General features: G+C 28.3%; 2 protein-coding genes and 1 non-coding gene across 6 annotated transcripts; 2 read left to right on the plus strand and 1 right to left on the minus strand.

Annotated features, from left to right (window-relative positions):
• Window positions 1-87: 87 nt before the first annotated feature.
• On the plus strand, window positions 88-159 carry Trnaq-uug (transfer RNA glutamine (anticodon UUG)). Its single transcript has one exon. It is a non-coding gene; the product is annotated as a tRNA-Gln (tRNA).
• A 1,189-nt stretch (window positions 160-1,348) lies between these two features.
• Window positions 1,349-23,025, plus strand: LOC132920812 (uncharacterized). 4 transcript variants are annotated; one of them, XM_060983506.1, is made up of 7 exons: window positions 1,349-1,470; window positions 17,888-18,063; window positions 18,186-18,275; window positions 18,552-18,699; window positions 19,218-19,357; window positions 20,328-20,459; window positions 22,012-23,025. In XM_060983506.1, the coding sequence occupies exons 2-7, from the start codon at window positions 17,985-17,987 to the stop codon at window positions 22,161-22,163; spliced, it is 741 nt and encodes a 246-aa protein (XP_060839489.1). In that variant the 5' UTR covers window positions 1,349-1,470; window positions 17,888-17,984; the 3' UTR covers window positions 22,164-23,025. The 4 variants fall into 4 exon arrangements, with proteins under 4 accessions (XP_060839489.1, XP_060839487.1, XP_060839491.1 ...); XM_060983504.1 differs by lacking the exon at window positions 1,349-1,470 and adding an exon at window positions 5,940-6,172; XM_060983508.1 differs by lacking the exon at window positions 1,349-1,470 and adding an exon at window positions 5,940-6,172 and having other exon boundaries at window positions 17,924-18,063.
• LOC132922088 (uncharacterized) lies at window positions 8,058-12,045 on the minus strand. Its single transcript, XM_060985415.1, has 8 exons — window positions 11,839-12,045; window positions 11,508-11,648; window positions 10,543-10,663; window positions 10,281-10,432; window positions 9,900-10,160; window positions 9,611-9,752; window positions 8,564-8,931; window positions 8,058-8,298 (listed from the first exon to the last, which is right to left on the minus strand). The coding sequence occupies exons 1-8, from the start codon at window positions 11,933-11,935 to the stop codon at window positions 8,183-8,185; spliced, it is 1,398 nt and encodes a 465-aa protein (XP_060841398.1). The 5' UTR covers window positions 11,936-12,045; the 3' UTR covers window positions 8,058-8,182.
• Window positions 23,026-23,293: the final 268 nt, after the last annotated feature.

Consider the following 23,293-nt stretch of genomic DNA (forward strand, 5'->3'; position numbering starts at 1 on the left):
TTATAAAAATAGTATTACTTAATATATTGTTATAAATTAACGTAATAATGGAGTTAAATAACGTTATTTTCTCCAGTCGATCATCTCGGTCCCATGGTGTAATGGTTAGCACTCTGGACTTTGAATCCAGCGATCCGAGTTCAAATCTCGGTGGGACCTACAATTTTTGCAATTTTTTTTTTATCTTTTCAATTATTTGTTAATATTATAATATTTAAAAATACCCTATGTACTGCAGTTTTATTTATTCATTGTTGGTAATCAAGACAACATCGTTACGTTCCGCGGCTTTAAAATATTTTACACTACCCACAACTAGTTTTATATTATACATAAAAGTATGCAGTATAGAGTAGTACTTAGTAGTAGTTACTTAAGACTAGTAGACTAGGTATAAACATAGACTATGTAGACTACCAGATCAGCTTACAAGTTATCTACTACAAAATACTCATCTACTTTGAGAAGTTGACTATCAACGGTCTCCGCCCGAAGATCGTTCACAATATTGTTTATACTATAAATCTCACGCTCGTTCATTCCGAAAAGAATTTATTGTGAGCGTTATGTGTGTGGATCGTTAAACGTGTATAGCCAACAATTGGATGATATGTGATTGTGATGACTTTGAACCTGTAATAAACGCGTGAGTAATATATACCGAATCCCGATTATTATTGGTGTATTATACCTATACATAGTACATAACATTATAATACATTCAAATAAATATAGTAGTGACTTAGTATAAACGTTTCCTAAAATACTGTTTTATTATCTTAATCGGCAGAAAACCTTTCTACACAATGGTCTAAGGTTATAGTGTGTCTAATATTCTTATATTTTAAAGGTATATAATATTATGGTGGTTATGATGTGCATTTCGAAATAGTCAAATTTAACATTTTTTTTATTGGCAAATTTTATGCTCGTAACAACAATAAAGTATACGTGTCTTTATTGTTGGTGGTTTTCCCTTAGGTACTTCCTCCCTCTATACCAATTCATATATTAATCCAAAGGTAAATTTATTTTCGATCCGACACTCAGTGTCAGTGAACACTTAGTGTTCATCACTCGACAAGATACCGTCATCGAGATGATCGGACGACGACCGCGATGTGACATATTATAATTTAATGTATATATTATAATATTATTATAGAATTTTTTTCCAAAGTAATAAATTTGTAATAACCCATCAGGTAGTAGGTGGCTGTAGATAGTAACCAATAGTTGGAATAGGCAATAACTATACGTAATATTTATAATAACATTGATTTTATATGGTCAATGTTAATAATAACAAAGATATCACGAGGATCGACGACTGTTATACGAAGCGGAAATAAAAATTATTTTAATGAACCGTCGAATTTCTTTTTTAATTTCCGCGGCAAGTCTCGAACGACGAAGATTGGTCGTGTCACCCGTCCGACTTTTTTGAGGATTTCATTTCCGATACATCAGGTGAGTCGTTTGTTTCTTAAAATATCTACACTGTATTAAACATTTTATTAGAAATTACGATATTTTTATTATTGTAATTTGTTAAACGTTACAATTACTAATTAGTGTAAAATACTTTATATATGACAATATAATATATATTATATACACATACACAATATTGCTAAAACGTTACATCCCCGCAATGGTATACAATACTCATATGAGTCATATGCAATATAACAAAATATATTATTAGTTCATTACAATACTTATTATACTTATCATATTTATATATTTATATTTTCATATACCTAATATATGCATCTTCACATATTTTCACATATTTTACATAATTTACTGTAGTCTGTAACAACGGAAGTATTGTGTTTGTTGATTATTGATAAGAGTTGTAATGCAACTTGACGTTAAAATACGTATATTATTATTTAAAATTAAAGTTATCAGATAAAAAAAGAAATCATGTTTATTGTAGTTTATTGCGCATAACATTGGTTAAATACAATGTACTTAATCAATGCGCATAGTGTTTGTAAAGCTAAAACACTAGATGGCGCTACAGTATTAAATATCAATAAAAACATCCCGCAAACTTAGAAAGTAGATTTTTTTTATTATTTAGGTATTTAGTACCTAATTCTAATCCATTATTCATTTAATATATATTTTAATGCTTAATATGTACATTTAATTTTAAATAGGTTTGTAAAAACAACTTGTAATATTAAACAAAGTATACCTACTTTCTATTTCAATACGTTCAAATGAACATACAAATTTAAATTTAAAAATGCTTTTCAATTTAAATTTTTAAATTATTTATGTTATAGGTATAATTTTAACACGTTGAATATTTAGCATAATAATATTTTACATTTACATTTTAAAATACACCAAAATTATTATTTATACCTTACTGAAATAATATTTTATATATTGTTTATGTTATTTTGATCAAATGCATAATAATTTATGTAGACTGAGTAAATTTACTTTTAAAATAATATTAATCTATTCAAAATAAAATAAAATAGAATAAAAACATTTGAAAGTCTATTAAATCTACTCAATTCTGATATAATGATATAAATATTAATTATTCCTCAATATCTGAGATATTGGAATCGAATTATATCATTTATGTATTCGTTTATCGTTGATCCTTGTATTCTACAACTATTGATATTAATAAGCAAATTAAAATATGTATTACTTAGCTAATATTATTAGTGATAACTAGATTTTTACCTCAAACTTTTTATATTTCGGACTTTTTTTTTATCCAATCTCGTGAAGTCATAGCAAAAAGTGTTTGGATAACAAAGTTCGAAATGTAAAAATCTAGTTATTATTTATTTAACCCTTAAAAAAAAATCAGTTAAAAATATTTACTTTTCTACTAGCCCCTACTTTTCTGAGTGTTCCATTTACATATTATGTCGAGTCAAAATATTTTAAAAGATCTCTTTTGTTAGAGACATAAGGTGGACCATTTATTATAAAAATGTTAACTATATTATAAGCAAATTACTATTATTTGCTATTTTATTTATTTGTGTGCAGTGTGTATGACATTATACTTATTGATATTTAAAATTTATAATATACTGTATTAGTACTATACATATAGATTCCGGCATATAAAGTGACCAAAAATAAAAAATTTAATTTTAAATCCAATCATAAAAAAACTATAATATTATTCTTGTGTGATAATATTATAATATAATTTATTATCGGCTCGCGGCCGGTCCCGTGTTCTGTGACGGACTCGGTGTCAGCGATCCGGTCCGGTCCCGTGTTGTGTTCCTTAGTAAAGTTCTATATTAACGCGATTCGTGGAAAACATATCATTATGCTGTCCATTGTTGATCAAAAGTACGTGGACAATCGTGCCTATTAATAGAAAATTTACCGAGAAAAAATGTAACCATCGTTTTGTGAGACGTTCCTTGCAAGTGTTTCTTTTTGCAACGAAAATTTCACGAAGGCGTGCATTGTAGAAACACCACTGCAATATCGCGAATTTCGGTATTATCTATTTTAAATATTACAAATTCTCGTTATTTTTTTATACCTTTATAGATATTTATATTTCTTGAAAACTATAAATACTTACCTGTTTTAATATAAACTGTTTAAAATTATATTCTGTGTAGTTTTTCTTATAAATAATTTTAGATTCTGAGCGGAGCATTGAATTGAGTATTGATTTTAAAATGTGGTTTTTGTATAATATGTTTATACGGTTAACAATATGAATGATGATTTCCGATAGAAGATTAGATTTAGATGTGATTCTGGAGTAGGATCAAAATTGAAAATGCTTAGTATTTTTCAAAATAATCGAAAAAAATTGATTAATTTTTACGATAAACCATTTTCTTATTTTGATTAATTTAAAAATAAAGAACCGTCTTAGGTACTTCAAATATCTACCTAATGTTTATACGTATTAACATTTATTACTATGCATCGCATAGTTTTAATAATATTTTTACTTTTTCTGAGCTATTTATAAAAAATTTAAGTGAACGGTGCTTTATCATTTTTATAAATATCGATAAAATAATGATCGTTTGGAGTGTTTGAACAAAAATCTTAAAAATTGAATACAAGATTTTTCATAAGTAATTAACATTTAACACTGCAAGCCAAAAAATCTTAAAATATTTAGGAACATTTTTTTTTCATAGATACTGAAAAACGTATAACATTATTTGGTTGTAATTCATCCTAGTGATCCTTGAGGATTTAAATTGTTTACGTAAGTATAATATTATTATAATTTAATATACGCAATGACATTTAATAATTATTTAGATTAACTTTAAGCCTAATTATTTAACAGTCCATCGTTTATTGATTTATCATATTTTTAATAGTATATATTACTACTCGTATAATAGCAATATTAAATATATTATAGCTAATATTATAGGTTATAACTTATAAGTTATAACATATACATAATAATATTAATATAGGTCGACAGACTGTCTTCACTCGAAATTGCTTTTTGTATAATACAATAAGTTATCATTGAATTCAAATTTACAACATCCATTAAAATGCTATTAAACGTGATTAATAAAAATTATTTCTTTAAATCTTTAATTCATTAAAATAGTAGTAAATTCTAAAATATATATTTACATACAGCTATTTAATATTTATTATTTACCAATATGTTAATTTAATTGTATGCTGAAAACAGTGAAAACGCTTCATTGGTACCTAAGCATTATATCAACATCGTTTAGTATAGGTAAACATACTTTCATTAAAATATAAAACTAAAATTAAAAACATTACTGACATTATAGTAATTGTGATGAATACGATGATTTATTCAATATCGAGGTTCACTCAACTCCCATACTATAGAGCAGAGTGGTAAATTACTTTTCCATTTTAATATTCGCATTATGCATTTTGTTTATATTATATTTTATACATGTTTTTGAATTTCGATTAAAATATTAAAGAAATTACAATGTTTTGTTATTAGCATTTTAATAATACTGTTTAAATTATGATAACTTTGAAATCGGAGACTACATAATACAAGAGAATATAGCTCCGATATTTGATTACTGATTACGATTTGCTTTAAGTAAATTATTTTGCATTATTATATATTATTATGTACGCTCAAAATTTTTAAAACGCGCATCTGTTATCTTTTATCTGTATCTATAGGAATAATGTTCAATACCACCTTAATTAATACTTTAATACAGTTTCCCAAATAAAACGTGACATACGTGTGCAAATAATGCCGCCCTCCACACTATTAGATAGAAGTTTAGTGTTCTGTTTCCAGATTTACGTGTTTTTTTTCCGTTACACATCCGCGTTCCACCAACACGATGATAAATCGAGTATAGGGTGACGATGACACGCCTCAGTCATAGCGAAATAACGTTCTGGCGACCAATTATCATGGTTACGACTCACGAGATAATACCCCGGGGTATGTGGAAACAATAAATGGCTGACTTTTCCAACTTATAAAGTTACAGCCCACTTGCTCATCCTCGCAGCGATAGTTTTTTAATTTTTGATAATTTTATGTGATCAATACTGCATTAATGCATTATGTGGTGTTTAAAGAATGAAAAACAAATTGTCAATGATAATAATATTATTGTGATTAATTGATTTTGTGTAATTTTAAAAATGTGAACATTATAAATATAGTATGCACGAGTATAAACAAATTTAGTAAAAACGCATATATTCAGAACAATCGGATATACGAAGAAATCGACGTTAAACTACATTATTTAAATTTCATTTCAAAATAATCTGTGAACTTATTTTGACGACCATCATAGTGTTTATTGTTTCAGAAGTTTATCTGTACACTGTGTATATTATTTTACTCGCGTCCGGCCTCGTTATTGTCAGTTAATTTGAGCCAATTTAACATTTTACTGCTGTTTAAATTAAATTAAATAAAAAAAATGGTCTTCTGCCGTTGTTATCCGTAAGTACACGTTGTATCGTGATTTTAAAGTTCCGATAAGGTCCTTTGGCATTTCATGTGCATGGATGATTTCCTCGATTGGCGATTACTTCTACTGAAGCGTTAAAATAATATATTTTTCTTCTTTACGCGAGTGAGACTATCACCGATTGATCGTGTACCAATTAACACATTGTAGTTGTAACTTTGTAAGCGATCTTCTAGTCTGAAGTAAGTTTTTGATTTTATTTATTTACTTAGTGCACTATGAAAGATTAATATATTTTATAAGGAACTTCAAATACTTCGCGGAATGCGATTTATTCAGACGGCTTGTACTTAATAACCAATTAATTGCTATAATAAATTATATTATTACACGTATATTTTTAATCTGGCCATTTATTATTAATAATGTATTAGATAAACGTTTAAACTAAATAACACTGACAATGAAAGACTTTCTGTAATTATATATTTATATAATATACCTACATAATAATACATATAGCCTATAGGTACAATATTCAATATGTTTGTGACAATGTGACATATACCTACTGATATTCTGAAGTAATTAAGTGTAAGTATAAGTAATAGTAATAAAGTCATATTACACAATGCGTAATATATGTTATTTATAATTTATATTATATATAATATAGTTTATTGTGTCTCTAAAATAAATATATGAAATAAGTTCATAAATTAATTATATTTGTATATTATAATTATATATTATGATGAAGTCGATTTTACTACTATCATACGATTTACTTCCGACTCCGAGTTGCCCTTGTGAATTATTGCAATACTTTAAAGAGTAAACACGAAGACGAGCGTTAACGGTTAACAAGCCGTCTGGTATGACCACGTAATATTATCCTAGGATATGTACAATGTCGATGATAGCTGACGGGTGGGTGCTAACTGCTTAGTGCTAACTATCAAACTATTGGGCGTGTCATTATCTCGATTTATGTTTTGTAATGAATTATCGTTCGTGGCGAAATGAAAGTTGATTCCAATAAACCTATATTTACATACATATATATTCTATATATCTAGACGTTATACTTATAAGTTATAATTAATATTAAGTATACATATTACATATATATATTGTGGCAAAATACTATAATTTGGAAAGGACGTCCATAAGTTCACGATGAATATTATGAATATTATGATAATTAGATTTTATTAAATATATTTATTATAATTCAGTTTCCAAACAATGTTAAATAAGAATACTATAAGTAGAATACTATAAGTTTTGGCCATCGTAGAAAAGTAAAGCTCAAAAAGATAATATTTAATATTATCATATTTTTACAAATAAACAATTATGTTAATTATGTTAATAAAATTATTAAGTTACATATCAGCTCAAAATATCGACTATTCGTCGAAGCTTTTATAGTTACTGTTAATGATTTTCAATCTATTATAAATAATATGCATTATTTAATTATTCATGTGTACAACTGTATAATATTACATATACGTTGTAAAATAATCATTATAATATTCATCAAGGTTATTAAATATATTACAAAATTATACTATTTTGATAATAAAAGTCGATTGTTTATCTTTATAAAACAATATTTGATAAACACACGTCATAATAATTTTTTACCAAAACGTCGATATACTAAGCCGTGAATAAATTACTCTAAACAACGTTTAGAACGTTCTAATTCATATTTATTTCTATTTTTTATGACTGTGTGCCATAAATTGAATGTTCAAAATTAAAACATAACACAAATGTTATAAATATTTCTATATGGTAAACCGTATTTTAAAGCTTATTTACAATAATGGATATAATATGATATGAGTAATGAAGAATATGTTTATAATACCTCTGTAATTATCATTATATAATATAATACGAGCTTATGTACGAGTGAATCGAGGGATGGCATTTCCGTGAATATTTTTTCCCGGGAATTTCTTAGAGTGGCAAACCAAGAGATGACAGTGAATATTATCAAATTTATAATTTATCTATACGTATGTGTATGTGTGTTGATAGTTTAAAATTTATCAATCATTGTTTTAGTAATTTTTAAGGAGCATGGGATAGTTGCGAAAATAATAAATACAATTTGATTTCGAATAAATAAGTATAATATAATAATATAAAATGATAGTATAATAATAATCGCATATTTAAATGCTTTTGTTAGTGTTTAAAATAAATAGAATTATAGAATTATAATTGTATAATGTTTAACATCCAGTGTTTGTCAATGAATAATTTATCTTGTATCCCTTTTCCACATCTTCGTTTGGATTAGAGTAATCGTCACTGACAAAGGCCACGTATAGAGGTCCTTGAGTCTTGACTGAAATTCATAAAAAAAAAAATGAAAAATAATTTAAAAACACTCTTTTCGTAAACACTTCTATTCTGTAGATGAAGTAATGTGCATGACGGCCGATCACATCAGGTCTATTCGCGTGTCGGTGAGATTCGACGAGTGACTTTAAGGTTGTTAAATTGTAGTCTAACCCTTCAGATTAAACCTCCACTATCCCACCACCAATAAATTCGTTGGGTCTACGCCGTTAAAAAAAAAAAACGAAAAAAAAAGTTTCGGTTGCGGTTACCTGTGCTGTCATCGACGTTTTCCAGCGACTTGTCACAATATTTTGACGCGAACCGCGAGCTCGAATAAAGGCCGTCCGGTATGAGCAAGTAGTCACCGCGTTCGGATGACCGTTTCCTGCTGCTGCGTCCGTTTGGCGATGTTTCGGTCGAGCTCGATGGCTGAGTGGTTTCCGTGGAAAGTTGAGTGGTTCCCGTGGGAGCCTGAGTGGTTTCTGCAGAAGCTTGAGTGGTTTCGGTGGACGGCTGTGTGGTTCCCGATGTCGGCGTGGTCTGTTCGGACTCGCCGGCTGGAACCGTATCGCAGTCTCGGTCCGTGGAACCGGTCAGCCTCTGGTTGTACGCCACTTGGAATTTTACCGCCTCGTATCTAAAGGATTGGCAATTTTTCGATTGAAAAATATTATACTATCCAATATTTTAGTAGTATTATTAGTTAGTATGTTTTGGTATTGGTATATGCTTACGTCGACAATACTACGTAAAAAAAAATAAAATAAATGAATACATATAACATATCATTGTACTCCATGTATTTATTATAAATATAAATACCTACATACATATTATGCGTATAGTTACATGCATCAATTTTTTTTAATAATTTATAGTAAATTTAATATTAAGTATGAATTAATAGTTTTCTAAGGTGGTAATTACTATTTTGATGTGTTATGTATTATGCAAACATTATGTTTTTTCGATCAATTATTTTTTGCAGACCCGACTAGGACGAGAGGTCTGTAATTTGTGTTATGGCGAAAGATCCAAGTATAGGATTAACTATAATTTGAAAAAAACGATGAGGGTCGAGGACTAAGGCATGTTTGAACTTTTGAACTTGTTAATTGTCCCAACAAAATCGGAAACACGCCTTATTTAATATTTTTAATTTTTATAATTGCTGTTGACAACAAAAAAGTGTGATGGTGTACCTACCTACTTTGTCAACGAACGATTTTAGGTTAATCAATTAATACCTAATTAATTAAGCACGGACAACATGATTTTCTCTTCAAACTGTTGCTGTGTGTTATTCAATGACTTACTTGATTCCGCATGTGTCTTGGTTCCTTCTGAAGCATGTCGCGTAATTTAAATTTCCCAAATAGTGTCCCATCCCTTTGTTATAGTTGAAGCTTTCGAATGAACCGTGTTTGTCAGTAAAGTATTGTAAACAACCTTCTGGCGCTAAATAAAAGTAAATAAATAATAAATCGGCGGCTTATTCGATGTCGTAGTGAAAATAGACTGGTAGTTTTGTAAATATAATATATTATTCTGTTTTGTGTACATATTTATTTAGCTGCAGATTTGGCGTTTTATCTATCTACTTACCTAGACTGTACTTGGATCTTGTAGCATCTCTTTCTTCATCTTCCCAATCCCAGACTTGACGTGCGATGTCTTTGATCTTCCACCAATTGGTCGACGTCGTTTGGCATTCCAATTGTGAGATTTTTAATTTCCAAAATGGTTCTGGGTCTGTGTCGTCTTCATCCCTCGCAGTCAATCGGAATTTTAATGTTATTTGATGCTTGTTGTTATAGTTGTTGTTGTTTTTCGAGTCAGACTGCTGCTGGTTTACGGGCACGTACACTGCAATTATACACAGCATATACGTTACAGGAAATTAATTTCGGCAACCATTAAAGTATATAATAAAATGTTATAAATAATAATTCTTTTAACGGAAAGTTTATTTTTTTCACAATTTACCGTGTTGACCGGAATTTTCACCGCATAGAACAGGCACGTTTATTTTGGTGTCATCGTTCGAAATTAATGTAAACTCGTCACGTTCACATGTATATGCTGATTCTGACGTCTGTTTGGTCGGTTGGCCGAGTGAAAACCTCTCGAAATCGATTCTAAAAGAAATTTTGTTTGTATAATATATATGTATAAGCAAAAATAAGAGTCTCTGAAAAAAGCCGACATAGGTATAAATTATAGGTGTTGTTGCACCGTAATATCGTACCTTAGTTGGCATACATTTCGTCTGACGTTGATCTTGTACGAGCAAACGTCCTGGAATTTCTCTGGGCTTTGGAAATATGCCGTGCTTGAACTCGAAAATCCACCACATGAATTAGGTGTAACTTTAAAATAAATAAATAATTATAATGTTGAACAATTTTAAATACATAAAGCTATATACCTACGACTAAATACTTTTATATACATTTTATCAGTTTAATATAGAAAGTATAGACGTTCAATATTTCAAAACTCATTATTTATATAGCATTTTTATTATTTAAAATAGTTGTATTGAATTATTATCGTTATTGAATCCAGTTTTTTAGTGCTAGTTTTATGAAATTCATAACTTTTATTTTCATCGTGTGTTCTTACATAGTATTGGACTAATGTATTGTGTGTGTTGTGTCTATATATATACAAGAATGGAGTGCTATACATTTGTGATTTAAATACGTGAGTTTACAACGAGGCAATTGGCATTGTTTTCGTCTGCTTTCGAAGAATGGTAAATTTGTATGTTAAAGACTAAAGATAATTATATACTGCATACCTACTATTTTCTTGGGTGACTTTTTTGTTAAATTGATATACGCATAATTACAAATTTTTATCGTCTTATTATTATATTTTGTATTTTTAAGTATATATTAAAATTAAATGTTTCAATACTAAGCTTACTGGTAAAATCAAGCTCACTTCAATATATTACCTTTGTACCTACTCATCGTTCAATCTTATATTTTTGTTTTTCAAGTATTTTGAAAATTATTTACATTATAACTCGTACAATCAATACGACCGGACATGCGGACGGACGCCGCAGATAACACAAATAAACACGAATTGACCAATATAGGCAGCCGCAAGTGCATACATAATACGTTATTATAATATTGACAGGCATTTCATCAAACTTAATACATAATTAATGATTATATAAATCAATGTTACTATCGTTACCTGAACAGCAAGAATCGAACGGGAAACACCTGCCCACTGATTTTCCGTTGGCTTCTGTACACTCGCTTTGGCCCATACAAATCCCAGGTCGGCCGTTCATCCCGACGCACGAACGTTTGGCTCCTTCCAGCATATTCCATCCTGAAACAACAACGATCGGAACAGTTGTTTAGATCGGACGAAAACGAAAAATAAAAATGAATCGTTCAAGCGATCGATCATCGCGATGTATTATTATACATATACGCAATGCGTAAAAACATAATAACGTCAGCATAATAATATTGTAGAATATTGCATAGGCGTGATATTCGTACACCATTACACGCACCTCTGCCTTGACGCTCGTCGTCGTGATAATCCGCTTGCCCGATGACGGCTGATGCAAGAGCCGTTAAACACGTCACGGTCGCGAATATTTTAAACATTTTAAAACGCCGTTACGTTAAAATATTATCGTGGTAAAAAATCAAAAACTGTTAAACAAGCTAATGTGTTAGCCGATGAACACAGTTCGACCAAATGTATCGATTGTGAGTTGGGTTCGAGTCTTATATAGTCGGCTGTACGCAAAGTGCTTATCTGCTTTGAATTTCTGGAAAGTTAAGATAAACCGCATATTATAAGCAACGGCGTCTGTGTTTGCTAATGTCAAACATATTTTGTCGTCGACCCGACGGCAAACATACACCGCCGCGAGTTCGGCTAATTGCTAAAGATAATGAAAAATAGAACACATATAGTGTTTTGTATCCGGTTCTATCGATTCTATCTATAGGCGATTTTTAGAACGGTTTTACAGTATTCCGAGTCTTTTGGAAACGCTTTTTAAACTTAATATATATATACATGTACTAAGTATGGTAATACGATATTATCATCTGATAAGTAAATAATTGTGTTTGACTAAAAATTATTTGATCACATTTTACTTTCCGAGCAATTTATTTGTACCGCTTATTTGGTGTCTTGTACACATACGATCAATAACAATTAGTAATTAAAAATAATGATAGATTAACCTAAACGTATCATGTAATATTGATTGTACTTTTTTTTCATTCAACCCAACCACGTAAAATAAAAATAATGTCTGCGTGCCAAATGCTGTGAAAAAATTGACACGTGCAACGTTAAAATAATAGAAATGGGGGGGGGGGGGTCGTTTTATAGTAAAAATTGTACTAATATAATATTATTATAGTGATGTTCATCTGTCAATAGATGCATTTACGGCGTGAACATTATTGTTACGTACGAGTTCACAATAACGATTTTGATTCACGGTAAGATCCTTCTTATTAGACATAATAGCAAAATGGATATAGTGATGTACATTGTACTCACGCGTTTCAAGTTTTATATTTTATTATTACGACAGTTAACTAATTGCAAATTGAACTCTGATTTTATTGAAAACGCAATTATTCCTTGTTTTACGTCACCTGTTGTGCTTTTCGAAATGTTAACAGCGTTTATCTGTTAACTGCGTTTTCGTAAAATATATACATTGTACATTCAAACTTTCAAAGCAATATACTTTACAAAAACAACGATGAAAATAATCATAATTGAACTTTTTTTTTATTATTATTCAATAAAAGATAACCCTTTATATTGCAACTCTTAATAATAATGTGTTACATTTTTTTTTTTAATTTTACAGTTTTAAAATAAATTATAATTGTTTATTGAAAATTATATTGTGGCTTAATATTGTAATATTAATATTGTTTAATATTGTAAACTTTGGGGGTGTTTTTGAATATAAAATAAGATCTAGTTTGTACTTTAAAGAGATCAAAAAATTCTCAGTCCTTTTTTTATAATAGGCGTAAAAAAATGAAGGAAAAAACGAGAATTGTTGTATGAAAAATCCAAATTTTGACAAAATTGATTGTATTTTTTAAAGAGTAAATCTAAAATAAATAACCATAGATACTTGAAATTTTCACAAAATGTTTATATTATTATTTTCTATTTACGATCAAATTTTCGAAATATTTCTTTTTGAGCTATTTATATTTATATATTAATGAGGAATTTTAAATTATTTTTAGTTATTTTTTTACAAATGATTATTCCTTTGGAAGAAATGTTTAAAATTTAGAAATCTTCTCATAAGTTGCTTATTTCTCAATTAAAAAAAATAAAAAATAAAAAATTTTCTCACAAATTTTTTTAATAAGTTTTTAAAGTTGGATAATAACAAAAACTCCATAATATATTATATTAACAACCATACCTTACAATCTAATACAATGATCTTAACATCTGCACCCTACCAACTCTTGCCCACATATACTATTCAAACTTTCATGCACACACTCACAACTACCTTAATCCATTAATTTATATAATTTGTCTTAAACGGAACTCTAGGCCTCGTTATTTTATCATCTAGTCATTAGTACATTAGTACATTTTTGAAGTAGTGTCAATAGATTCTTCTACCATGTAATCGCGCCTTGTATATAACATTATAAATTGTTTGTTGCTTATTGCATCATATTAAATACAGATTGAAATTGCTTTTATTTTTTTCTAAAAAATTATAATAAAAAATTTTTTTTAAAATTATAATTTTAACAAAATTTGTTTAAATCTCAAAAATATAAAAATTATTTAATAAAATTGAATACAATGTGTTTTATAAGTTTTTCAATCTAAGTAAAAAAAAAAAAATTCTACTGAAAAACAAATTAATTTTTTATGAGCATTTGAAACATTTTTACGACCTTCGATATTCACCTGTAAGATAGTTTTTTTTCTTAAATTATTTTTGATTTATTATTGTTGCCATTAATGTAATGATTGAAATGAGAATAGTTTTATTGTTCGTTAAATTTATTGAAAGATGATGAAAATTAAAGGAATTAATTCAATGAGGTGAATCAAATGTTTAGAATAAATTAAAAATAATAATATTATTTAATTTGTGTCGATGATAATAATAATTATAAATATAAGTTTTTGGGATACTGTCACTGGGTGACATTCCTACCCATGCCTACCAATCTTTCCCTAATTTATTTCATTTACTTATTTTACAATGTATTTATTTTTACAGAGTACAGACTGTAAATTTCTTATTTTAAATAATAAAAAAAAACACTAGTAAATATATAATACTGCATTATATCAGTTATGGCCTATAGGTATATTATATTATGAACCTTATCTGGTTCAATACATTTTTATTATATAAATGACCAGTAAAATCCGTGTAAATCACAATAATTTATACTTTAATCATCATTGGTTACACAAATGTGGCTATAGAAATATAATTAAAAGTAACTCAATATTTTGATGAATTATATCATTGAGTATATAATTCATTTAAAAAGAAAATTATACAATAATATAAAAATAATCGTTTAATAAGGCCATAATAAGGGTAGTATTAAAACTATTTATAACACTTTTTTGGGGACAAGTGCTCCAAAAACCGTTCGTCAAATATCTGGCCAATCGTGACAAATTTTAGTGTTATAGTGATAATGGTTTATTACGTATACCTATAGCATTGGGGCCGATCACAGTCGCTGACGTTTACGTTTGATCAGTGCACGATTTTTGCGGACTGCACTTTCGGGGAGGGGGAGAGGATCCGAGCAATCACCCTCAACATACCACCCCAATCGCGCCTCTTATCGATAAGGTCTTAATGTTCGTCGCATTTCCACCATACCGACCAAACACAAACTACATTTTAATTATATATACATTATACATGTATATTTCTTTACGTAATACGATTTATGTATATGTATTTATATACGACTATTAATGTTGTATTGTTGTACAGTATCTATATAATATATATATATATATATATTATATATATGTATTTATAATATACGGTGGTGTATTTTACGATCCTCGGCGGAATCATTATTCGCGTTTTGGACCAACGTCTAAATTTAATCGACTTAGTGGGTATAGGGGATAATCCTCCAGTCCACGAGTTTCGGTTCGCCCTCGCGCATAAATAATATATGTAATATATTTAACGAACGAGGCGACCGCCATGGCCGTGGTCTTTATGGTTTATGTATTAATATATAATATATATATATATATATATACTCGCCGTTAGTAGAATATCACACACATATATATACCTACTATAAATTATAATAACGCTTTACGAGCGGCGTTCCAATCGGAAAATTTTTGGTCGGTCCGCCATGACTATAATATATTATATATTAACATACAATGCGACGTAACGTGGTGTAATAATAATATGTACTATTATATTTTTTTGTATTTTGTCTCCTCGAACGTTCTCTGCGTTTAACAAGAATACGCGGCAGAAAGAGCCGAAAAAATAACTGTACGAGGCGGAAGACACATCTCATTCCAAAAGGGCGAAATGAACGAAAATAATGTATAAAACTGTTATGATATAATAATATTATATAAGTATGCACATTATATGGGTATGCGTTTTATAGCAAAAGTGACAAGAAATAAAAACGTTTCGTTGGTGATAATAAAATACATATTATTTGTAAAAAAATCTTTCAAAAGAGATATACAGCACGTCGTAGACTCATATTATAAACGCATAATGTGTCGCTCGGTCGACTTATATCGATGAGTAGAAGGTAAATTTTGGAAAATACGATTTTATGGGGCACGTCACGTTATAAAAATACGAGTTTTTGGGTATAATATATCACACCTTGCCGTCTTGTATAGATTTTATTATAAAATAATATTATAATTTATAAGTTTATGACTGTCTGTATATATAGGTAAAAGGGTTTTTATTCCGTTCAAAAGTCATGGACAGGATCGATTCATGTACGATACGTTTATTATATTATTATTTATTACATCGCTATCGAATTATTTAGTAACATAATATCACACAATATATATTGTTGTACGCGGCGGGGTAAATATTCTATTCACATGTCAAAAGTGTATTGCAGGTGAACATACTTTATATTATATCACATATTTTAATTATATAATATAATAACGAGCATATTATACTTTATTTTCCGTGTATGAGTTATACGAATATCAAGAAGAAAGTCCGTATATTTAGCACCGGATATATGACTGCAGTATAGATAAATATATATATTATCTCATTTTACATAATATGTGTAGCCATATAGCCATATTATAGGTAATAGTCTACGTAAATAATGTATATATAGTTTTTATGGATAATGGATATTATAAATACTGTTATTGAGATTTTAAAACTATAGGTAGATTCATTGTTCTTATATTAGGTAGTTGTATTCGTTATAAAGATCGTGTATGAAATAATTTCCTGATAATAAATTAATTTTAAATCTTTTTGATTTAAAAATTAATACACGAACATTATTTGATTATTCATACTGGCAGGATCGAATTTTTGGCAAGAAAATGTATTTATTCATCATTAGACATAATATATAGGTTTGGACGTTAATTATATCTAAAGGTACTATACTTCATATAGTTTTCTCTTATAGTTTAAAAGCTTTATTATAAATCGGCCTAGTAACTAACCAAATCAAATTATGTATTTCCAAATTCATCATTAAAAACAAAATACCTATTATAGTGAATTACAACAATTAATTTCATATAAATTTCAACTTAAAATGATTAGGTATATGTAACTTTTAGTTAAAATAATATTTCAAAAGAAGTCTATTAGATGACTTTTAAAATGTTATCTTTTACTCTATTTATTTTCACGAAAATAATATTATTTATCTCTAGTACTCTAAAAGCACTAAGCCGTCTAATTTTACAGCTTGTACAGCCGATTTGCGTCAATGTGTGCCGAAAATGTTCGATGAGAGTTCAAGTACTCTAAATATATAGTCGTACATGATAATACAACTTTTGAAAATGTTTGTTTTTTATTTAAAATATTTATTTGCCTGAAAAGCGAAATAAATACGGTGACATACCCAAATCGTAGTTTTTTTATACGTTTTTGCTTCAAAATAATAATTATTTATATGAACGTACAAATGATCAATTTTATTGTTTGCAATGAAAGAATAATATAATACATAGGTACACGTAATCATAATATTATACGTTGTAGTCCGTTATGACAAAATCACAAGGAGAAAACGATTCCATATAATTTATTTACGGGTTAGCGCAAAAGCAATTCAGACTACGATTTAAGTGTTTTATAATGTATTATAATATAAAGGATAGGTACACCAATTCATTATGTGAACCTATAGAGAAATCTAAACGGTCGAGAACATTACGCAGAAGACCGTAGTTAGGAAGCGTTTAAGTGTTGTCCTGCCAGTCCGTTGAAAGCGATATTCGCGACCCGTAATTATAATTGTATTAAAAACAGCTCGATATATATGTTTTCGTACGTTTATTATTTATAGGATTGCGTATTGTATCGGACTACATCATTTTTACAGCGATCGTCAGCTGAGTCGCATAAAGGCAGCACCATAATACTGGACCAGACAACACAAAAAAATGTTTTCCACAAAATGTTTAATCACCTTTGCGCTTTACAGTCTGGCTTTGGATACCACTTCAGGAAAACCTTTCGTCGGTAAGCGTTTTTCATCGCGAAAATAACTATATTGTTAAATAAAACTAGAATTTGATTTAACCTAACACGAACATTCAGTACACTTAAATATTATAATATTGTGTACAATTTTACTGTTACAGATGGACTGACGGCGTGCAAGAGAAGCGATCCGATGTTGGATGAATGTCTGTTGAACATGCTCAGACAGACTAAACCTCAACTTATGCAAGGTAAGTGGGAAAAAAAGTCATAGTTATTACAATTTACAACCATTTAAGTTATGTTTCTAAGCTTCTGTAATAGTCCTTGATATAATATGATCAATGTTGCACTATACTTATTATGACAATAAATCCGGAATACCTGTTATAGTGCGGTTGAACTCTTATTATTTCAGTTACTGCCTTCACTAAAGATTTTAGTTGGATTTCACGAATTTTCTTAATTCTAGTATCCAAAATTTTACTTAAATTATCTATACGCTCAGTCGTTCGTTTATTTTACAGGTAACCCGGAACAGAATCTGCCACCGTTGGACCCTGTGCATATCCCCAGGGTTTCTGTATACAAGAACATGCAAGATATTCGGGTGATTGGAGAGCTATCTAACTTGACGGCTAAAGGCGCAAGTTCAATTACCTTCAAAGCATTAAAGTTCGTATACTTAATATAAATATATACCAATGCATAGTATACATATCTATAAAACATAAATATATATACCTAATATTATATAATATATGCATATATACCTACTACAGAGGTAATGGTTGCTATTATTTTGTTTGATTCATTGATAATACATCATCAAAATAAAATAATTTGGCTATCAGAATATTTAGATTCAAATATTTTAAAATAATTTAATAACAATTTCTCCGCATTACGCTTAGAATATATATCACTCATACAGTGTATTTATAAAATTATATAATATTTTATAGGTATTTAAATATTTAATTTAAATATTATATTGTACATAACTTATAATGTATATTTTTATACGATATACAATAATAAAACATTAGTACCTAACGGAGTACGTATTTATTAGGTACTTATTGTTCTTTTAATTTATCGAGTACCACCTAACTATAATTACAATTGTTGGTATACACCATCATTTTACAAATGGACAAATGAATTATAATATACGTTTTTGTGTATCACAGAGTCAATTTAAGAGAAAACACGTGGGACATGACCATAGCTGTTCCCCTTATTACGTTCGTCACGGATTTCAATCTGAACGTCACGTTAAAAGTTATTCTAATGCCAGTCTTCGGAAAGGGACTCTGTGACGGAAAAATCAGTGAGTCTTTGACTATTATTACTTATTTTTTTATAATTGGAACACTGTTCTCGGTATGTAAGGCCGTTGGATGCAACACTTTATACTAATTTTAAATAGCATATTGATTTAAGTTAATTTTATGATTATATGTAAAATGATTTACATATTGTGGTTAAATTACATAATTAATGTGTACATTTTATTTATAAATTGTTGGTTATTGTTAATAATTATTGTGTTGCATTATCAGATATATTTTAGCGCATCTAAGCGAACCTCTGCAGCCAATTAGAGTCTAAAATCGACATTGGACCATATACGATATACCCATTTGTAATAAACAATAATTGGTTTTTTTTTTAAATAATATAATAATTTATTAAAAAATACATAGATGATACATATAATCTGTAAAATATTTCGATTTATCTACTTTCTGTAAGCAAGGCTTTGTTAAAGGTATAGAGAGTTATTTTTTAGAATCCAAAAGCTAAATACATTTATAATAATAAAAATAAATATAAAATACAAACTAATTTCTTAAATTTATAATTTAGATATATAAAAATTAGACAAAGATTTATTTATATTAAAATTATAATTTAGACAATTGAAATGTTTTGGCCCTAAATAATCAACACATTTCTGGCCTATACCTATTTTGTATAGTTTACATTTAAATCATCTTTTAAAGTGTCACGTTTACTTTATACATGGATTCAATTTAGAGTGATTTTTTAATACAAAAGATATAGAATATTTTTTTTATAGAAGATTAAGAGGAAGTATACTCAGTTCTTTATAATAATTATTTTTAGTAGATACGAGTATACGACCCGATCTGTCTTATTAAGGCAGATACGAACAGTACTATTTTAAATATAAACATCATGTATTGAAAAATGTTAAGTTTATAGGAACTCGCAAATCGCAATATATTAAATTACTGATTAATATAATGCAACGTGGATCTATTATACATTTTCAGGTCATAGCGTTGTTCGATTTCACGCCAACACCGAAGTGAAAGACGGCAAATTGAAGTTGAACGATATCAAAATAAACTTGAACCTCGGCGACGTGGAAGTGCACATCATCAAATCGCAAAACCCAGCATTAGGTAAGGCCACGCTTTTACTTAATAATAATCGTTCACAGGTTCTGATATCAAAGTCTTGCACGGTAAACATAATATAATATAATAATTATATTGAGCACTTGTTGTTGTTTTTCGATTGACGGTCGATGCCCCTCATCGTGCATTAGGTATACTGCATCTTATCGCGTATATATAGACTACGACAATAATCGCAGCAGTGCACATATTATATTATTTATATAATGCTGTATGTGCGTATAATGTATTTACTTTACTTTTAGATTATTGTGTACGTCTAGTCAATATTATAATATTTAAACGGCTAATGGTTCGTTTGCGTGCGCACTCTGGTTAAATTGCTTACACATTAGATAAAAATATGTGATGTGCGTATAGGTAATAGATATTATGTTATATATAGCATATGGACTAAATTACTTAAAACGAATTATTAGTGATTTCCGGGGAACGGTGAAAACATTAAAACGTTACTAATATCGTTCACGTCAAAATGTATTTATTTATTTACATAATATAAAATAGTTTTTTTTATTATCAAAGACAAAAACCCACATTGTAATAATATGGAATTTAAAATTTACATTATGGTTGCGTAAAAAATATTTACACAGACCATTTTTTTTAGGAGCATAAATTATGTCAAGTTTGGTTTAAAGTGTTGAGTGTTGATATTTGATATTATTTATACTTGACTAAAACAAATTTATATCTAAATTGTATTCTGCAATTATTTAGCCATTCTATTATAAAATTCTGCGTGAATAACTTAGGTATTATTACGTCAGGTTAAAACTTAAAATGGACAGTGTTTTTTCTGCATTGGTATAGTATATAAGTTATTTCAAAGTAATGGTAATTTACAATATGTAGTATGTACCTACACTACCTATATACTATTATATTCAAATGCAGTATAGGTACTTATTACATTAGAGTATATTAACATAAATATTATTAATTTATTATTTATGATGTTCCATAGTTATAATTAAAAAAAAAAAATAACAACATTGCTGTAAGTATTGCCAAAAATTAACTTTTTCAATATACTCTATAGGATCTTATAACAGTAGAATTGAAAAACAAATTTGTCCTTTGCAATAATATTTGTAAAAATATATATTCAATAAAACAAATATTTAAAACATTTTTAATTGTTATTGAAATTTATTGTTAATTTAATTTATTTCTACTATTATGTATTCGTACATGTATCGATTTATAATATTGTAGTAGGTTAATTTGTCGTGTAACTGGATATTATATAGTGATTAGTGCAGTAATTCAGTATAGTAGATAAAATAACAGTATTTTATATGATTAATAAACATTTAACATGAATCATAAATGTATATTTTCTGGGATAGTCACTAGTTCACTGTGACACTAATAGTAATTATATTTATATATATATATATTGGTTTTAAAGTCTAGACGGGTGGCATGGCGGGCGGGTATAATACTTCATTTATGTGTCAAAAACCATCATTATATACGAGTAGTAAATAGTAATATATCATATTATACGATTTAGCATTTGATCATTTTTCAGCGCAAACGACGTCGCAGTTTTTCAACACGAACAAACGCATGGTTCTCGACCTGGTGACACCGGTCGCCGAGGACGTGGTACGACAGATGTTGCTGCGATACGGCAACATAGTTCTGTCCACGGTGGAGATTACGGATCTGTTGATTGACTGAGTCATCAAAGTCTTAGTGGATATCGGCACGACTATACTTGTCATACTCGTCGAACAATTATACATTATAAAGTATTTTCTTAGACTTAAAAAGTACTATGATATATTATATAAACTATTCGGTTGGAACACTATACATACGATAAGCCTTCGACTTAAATCCAGATATTTTGATATGATGCGCTTGAGTATTATCGTTTAGATGTTGGTCTCATATACGTATGTACCTGTATTATGTTTCACCACTGTCGCAAAAGTAGTAATAACAATCAATTATTTATTACCTAATTATTATAGATCCGAAACTACTTAACGCGTATAGCAGCATAGACGCATGTTATAATTGACTTACAATAAACCTATATTATATTATTAACTCATTAATAACGATTAAAAACATTTATTGTATACAGATCGATATTATTAACAATTTTTTTTAGAAAATATATTTTAAATTCTAATTGTATTAGAGGTTTATTATCATCTATATTATCCGTGTAATTTATTATTTATTATCATGTGATATCTTAATAATATTATATTTTTAATACATTGTATATAATATATTTGATTGTAATGTAGTATGTTAATAATTATTGTTACACCTTTATCGATAGTTTTATTTTATTTGTTATACAATTATACCATGACCTATATAGTGTGGTAATTATTGATAGGTAAATAAGTATCATGTATTTATGATTTGTTATTGTCTTATCAATAATTTACTCTACACATAGTTTGAGCATTATATGTGGGTATATTAGGATAACTTAATAATTGTATTTAGATATATTGTCATTTTGTACACATCATATTAAAGTTTCTGTATAGAAATAAAACGCAATATCATATTATTATAATGCCATTGTTGCTATAAAACACTCAAGTATTTACCTCCGGTTCCGTCATCGTCATAATTCTTTAATATTACGTTTTACAATAACAAAATATAGTGATAATGACTAAGACTATTTAAGCTATTTTATATATTTTACAATTTTTACTGCATAGAAATTCTAGCCCTAGAATGTATTACCAAGCAGAATTAATAATTTAAGAAATACAAATAGTTTTATATTTGTTTAAGATGCGTTAATGTATAGATCGTAAACCATTTTGTTGTTTATG

This window comes from Rhopalosiphum padi, chromosome 2, assembly GCF_020882245.1.
Source record: "Rhopalosiphum padi isolate XX-2018 chromosome 2, ASM2088224v1, whole genome shotgun sequence".
NCBI classification, from domain to species: domain Eukaryota; kingdom Metazoa; phylum Arthropoda; class Insecta; order Hemiptera; family Aphididae; genus Rhopalosiphum; species Rhopalosiphum padi.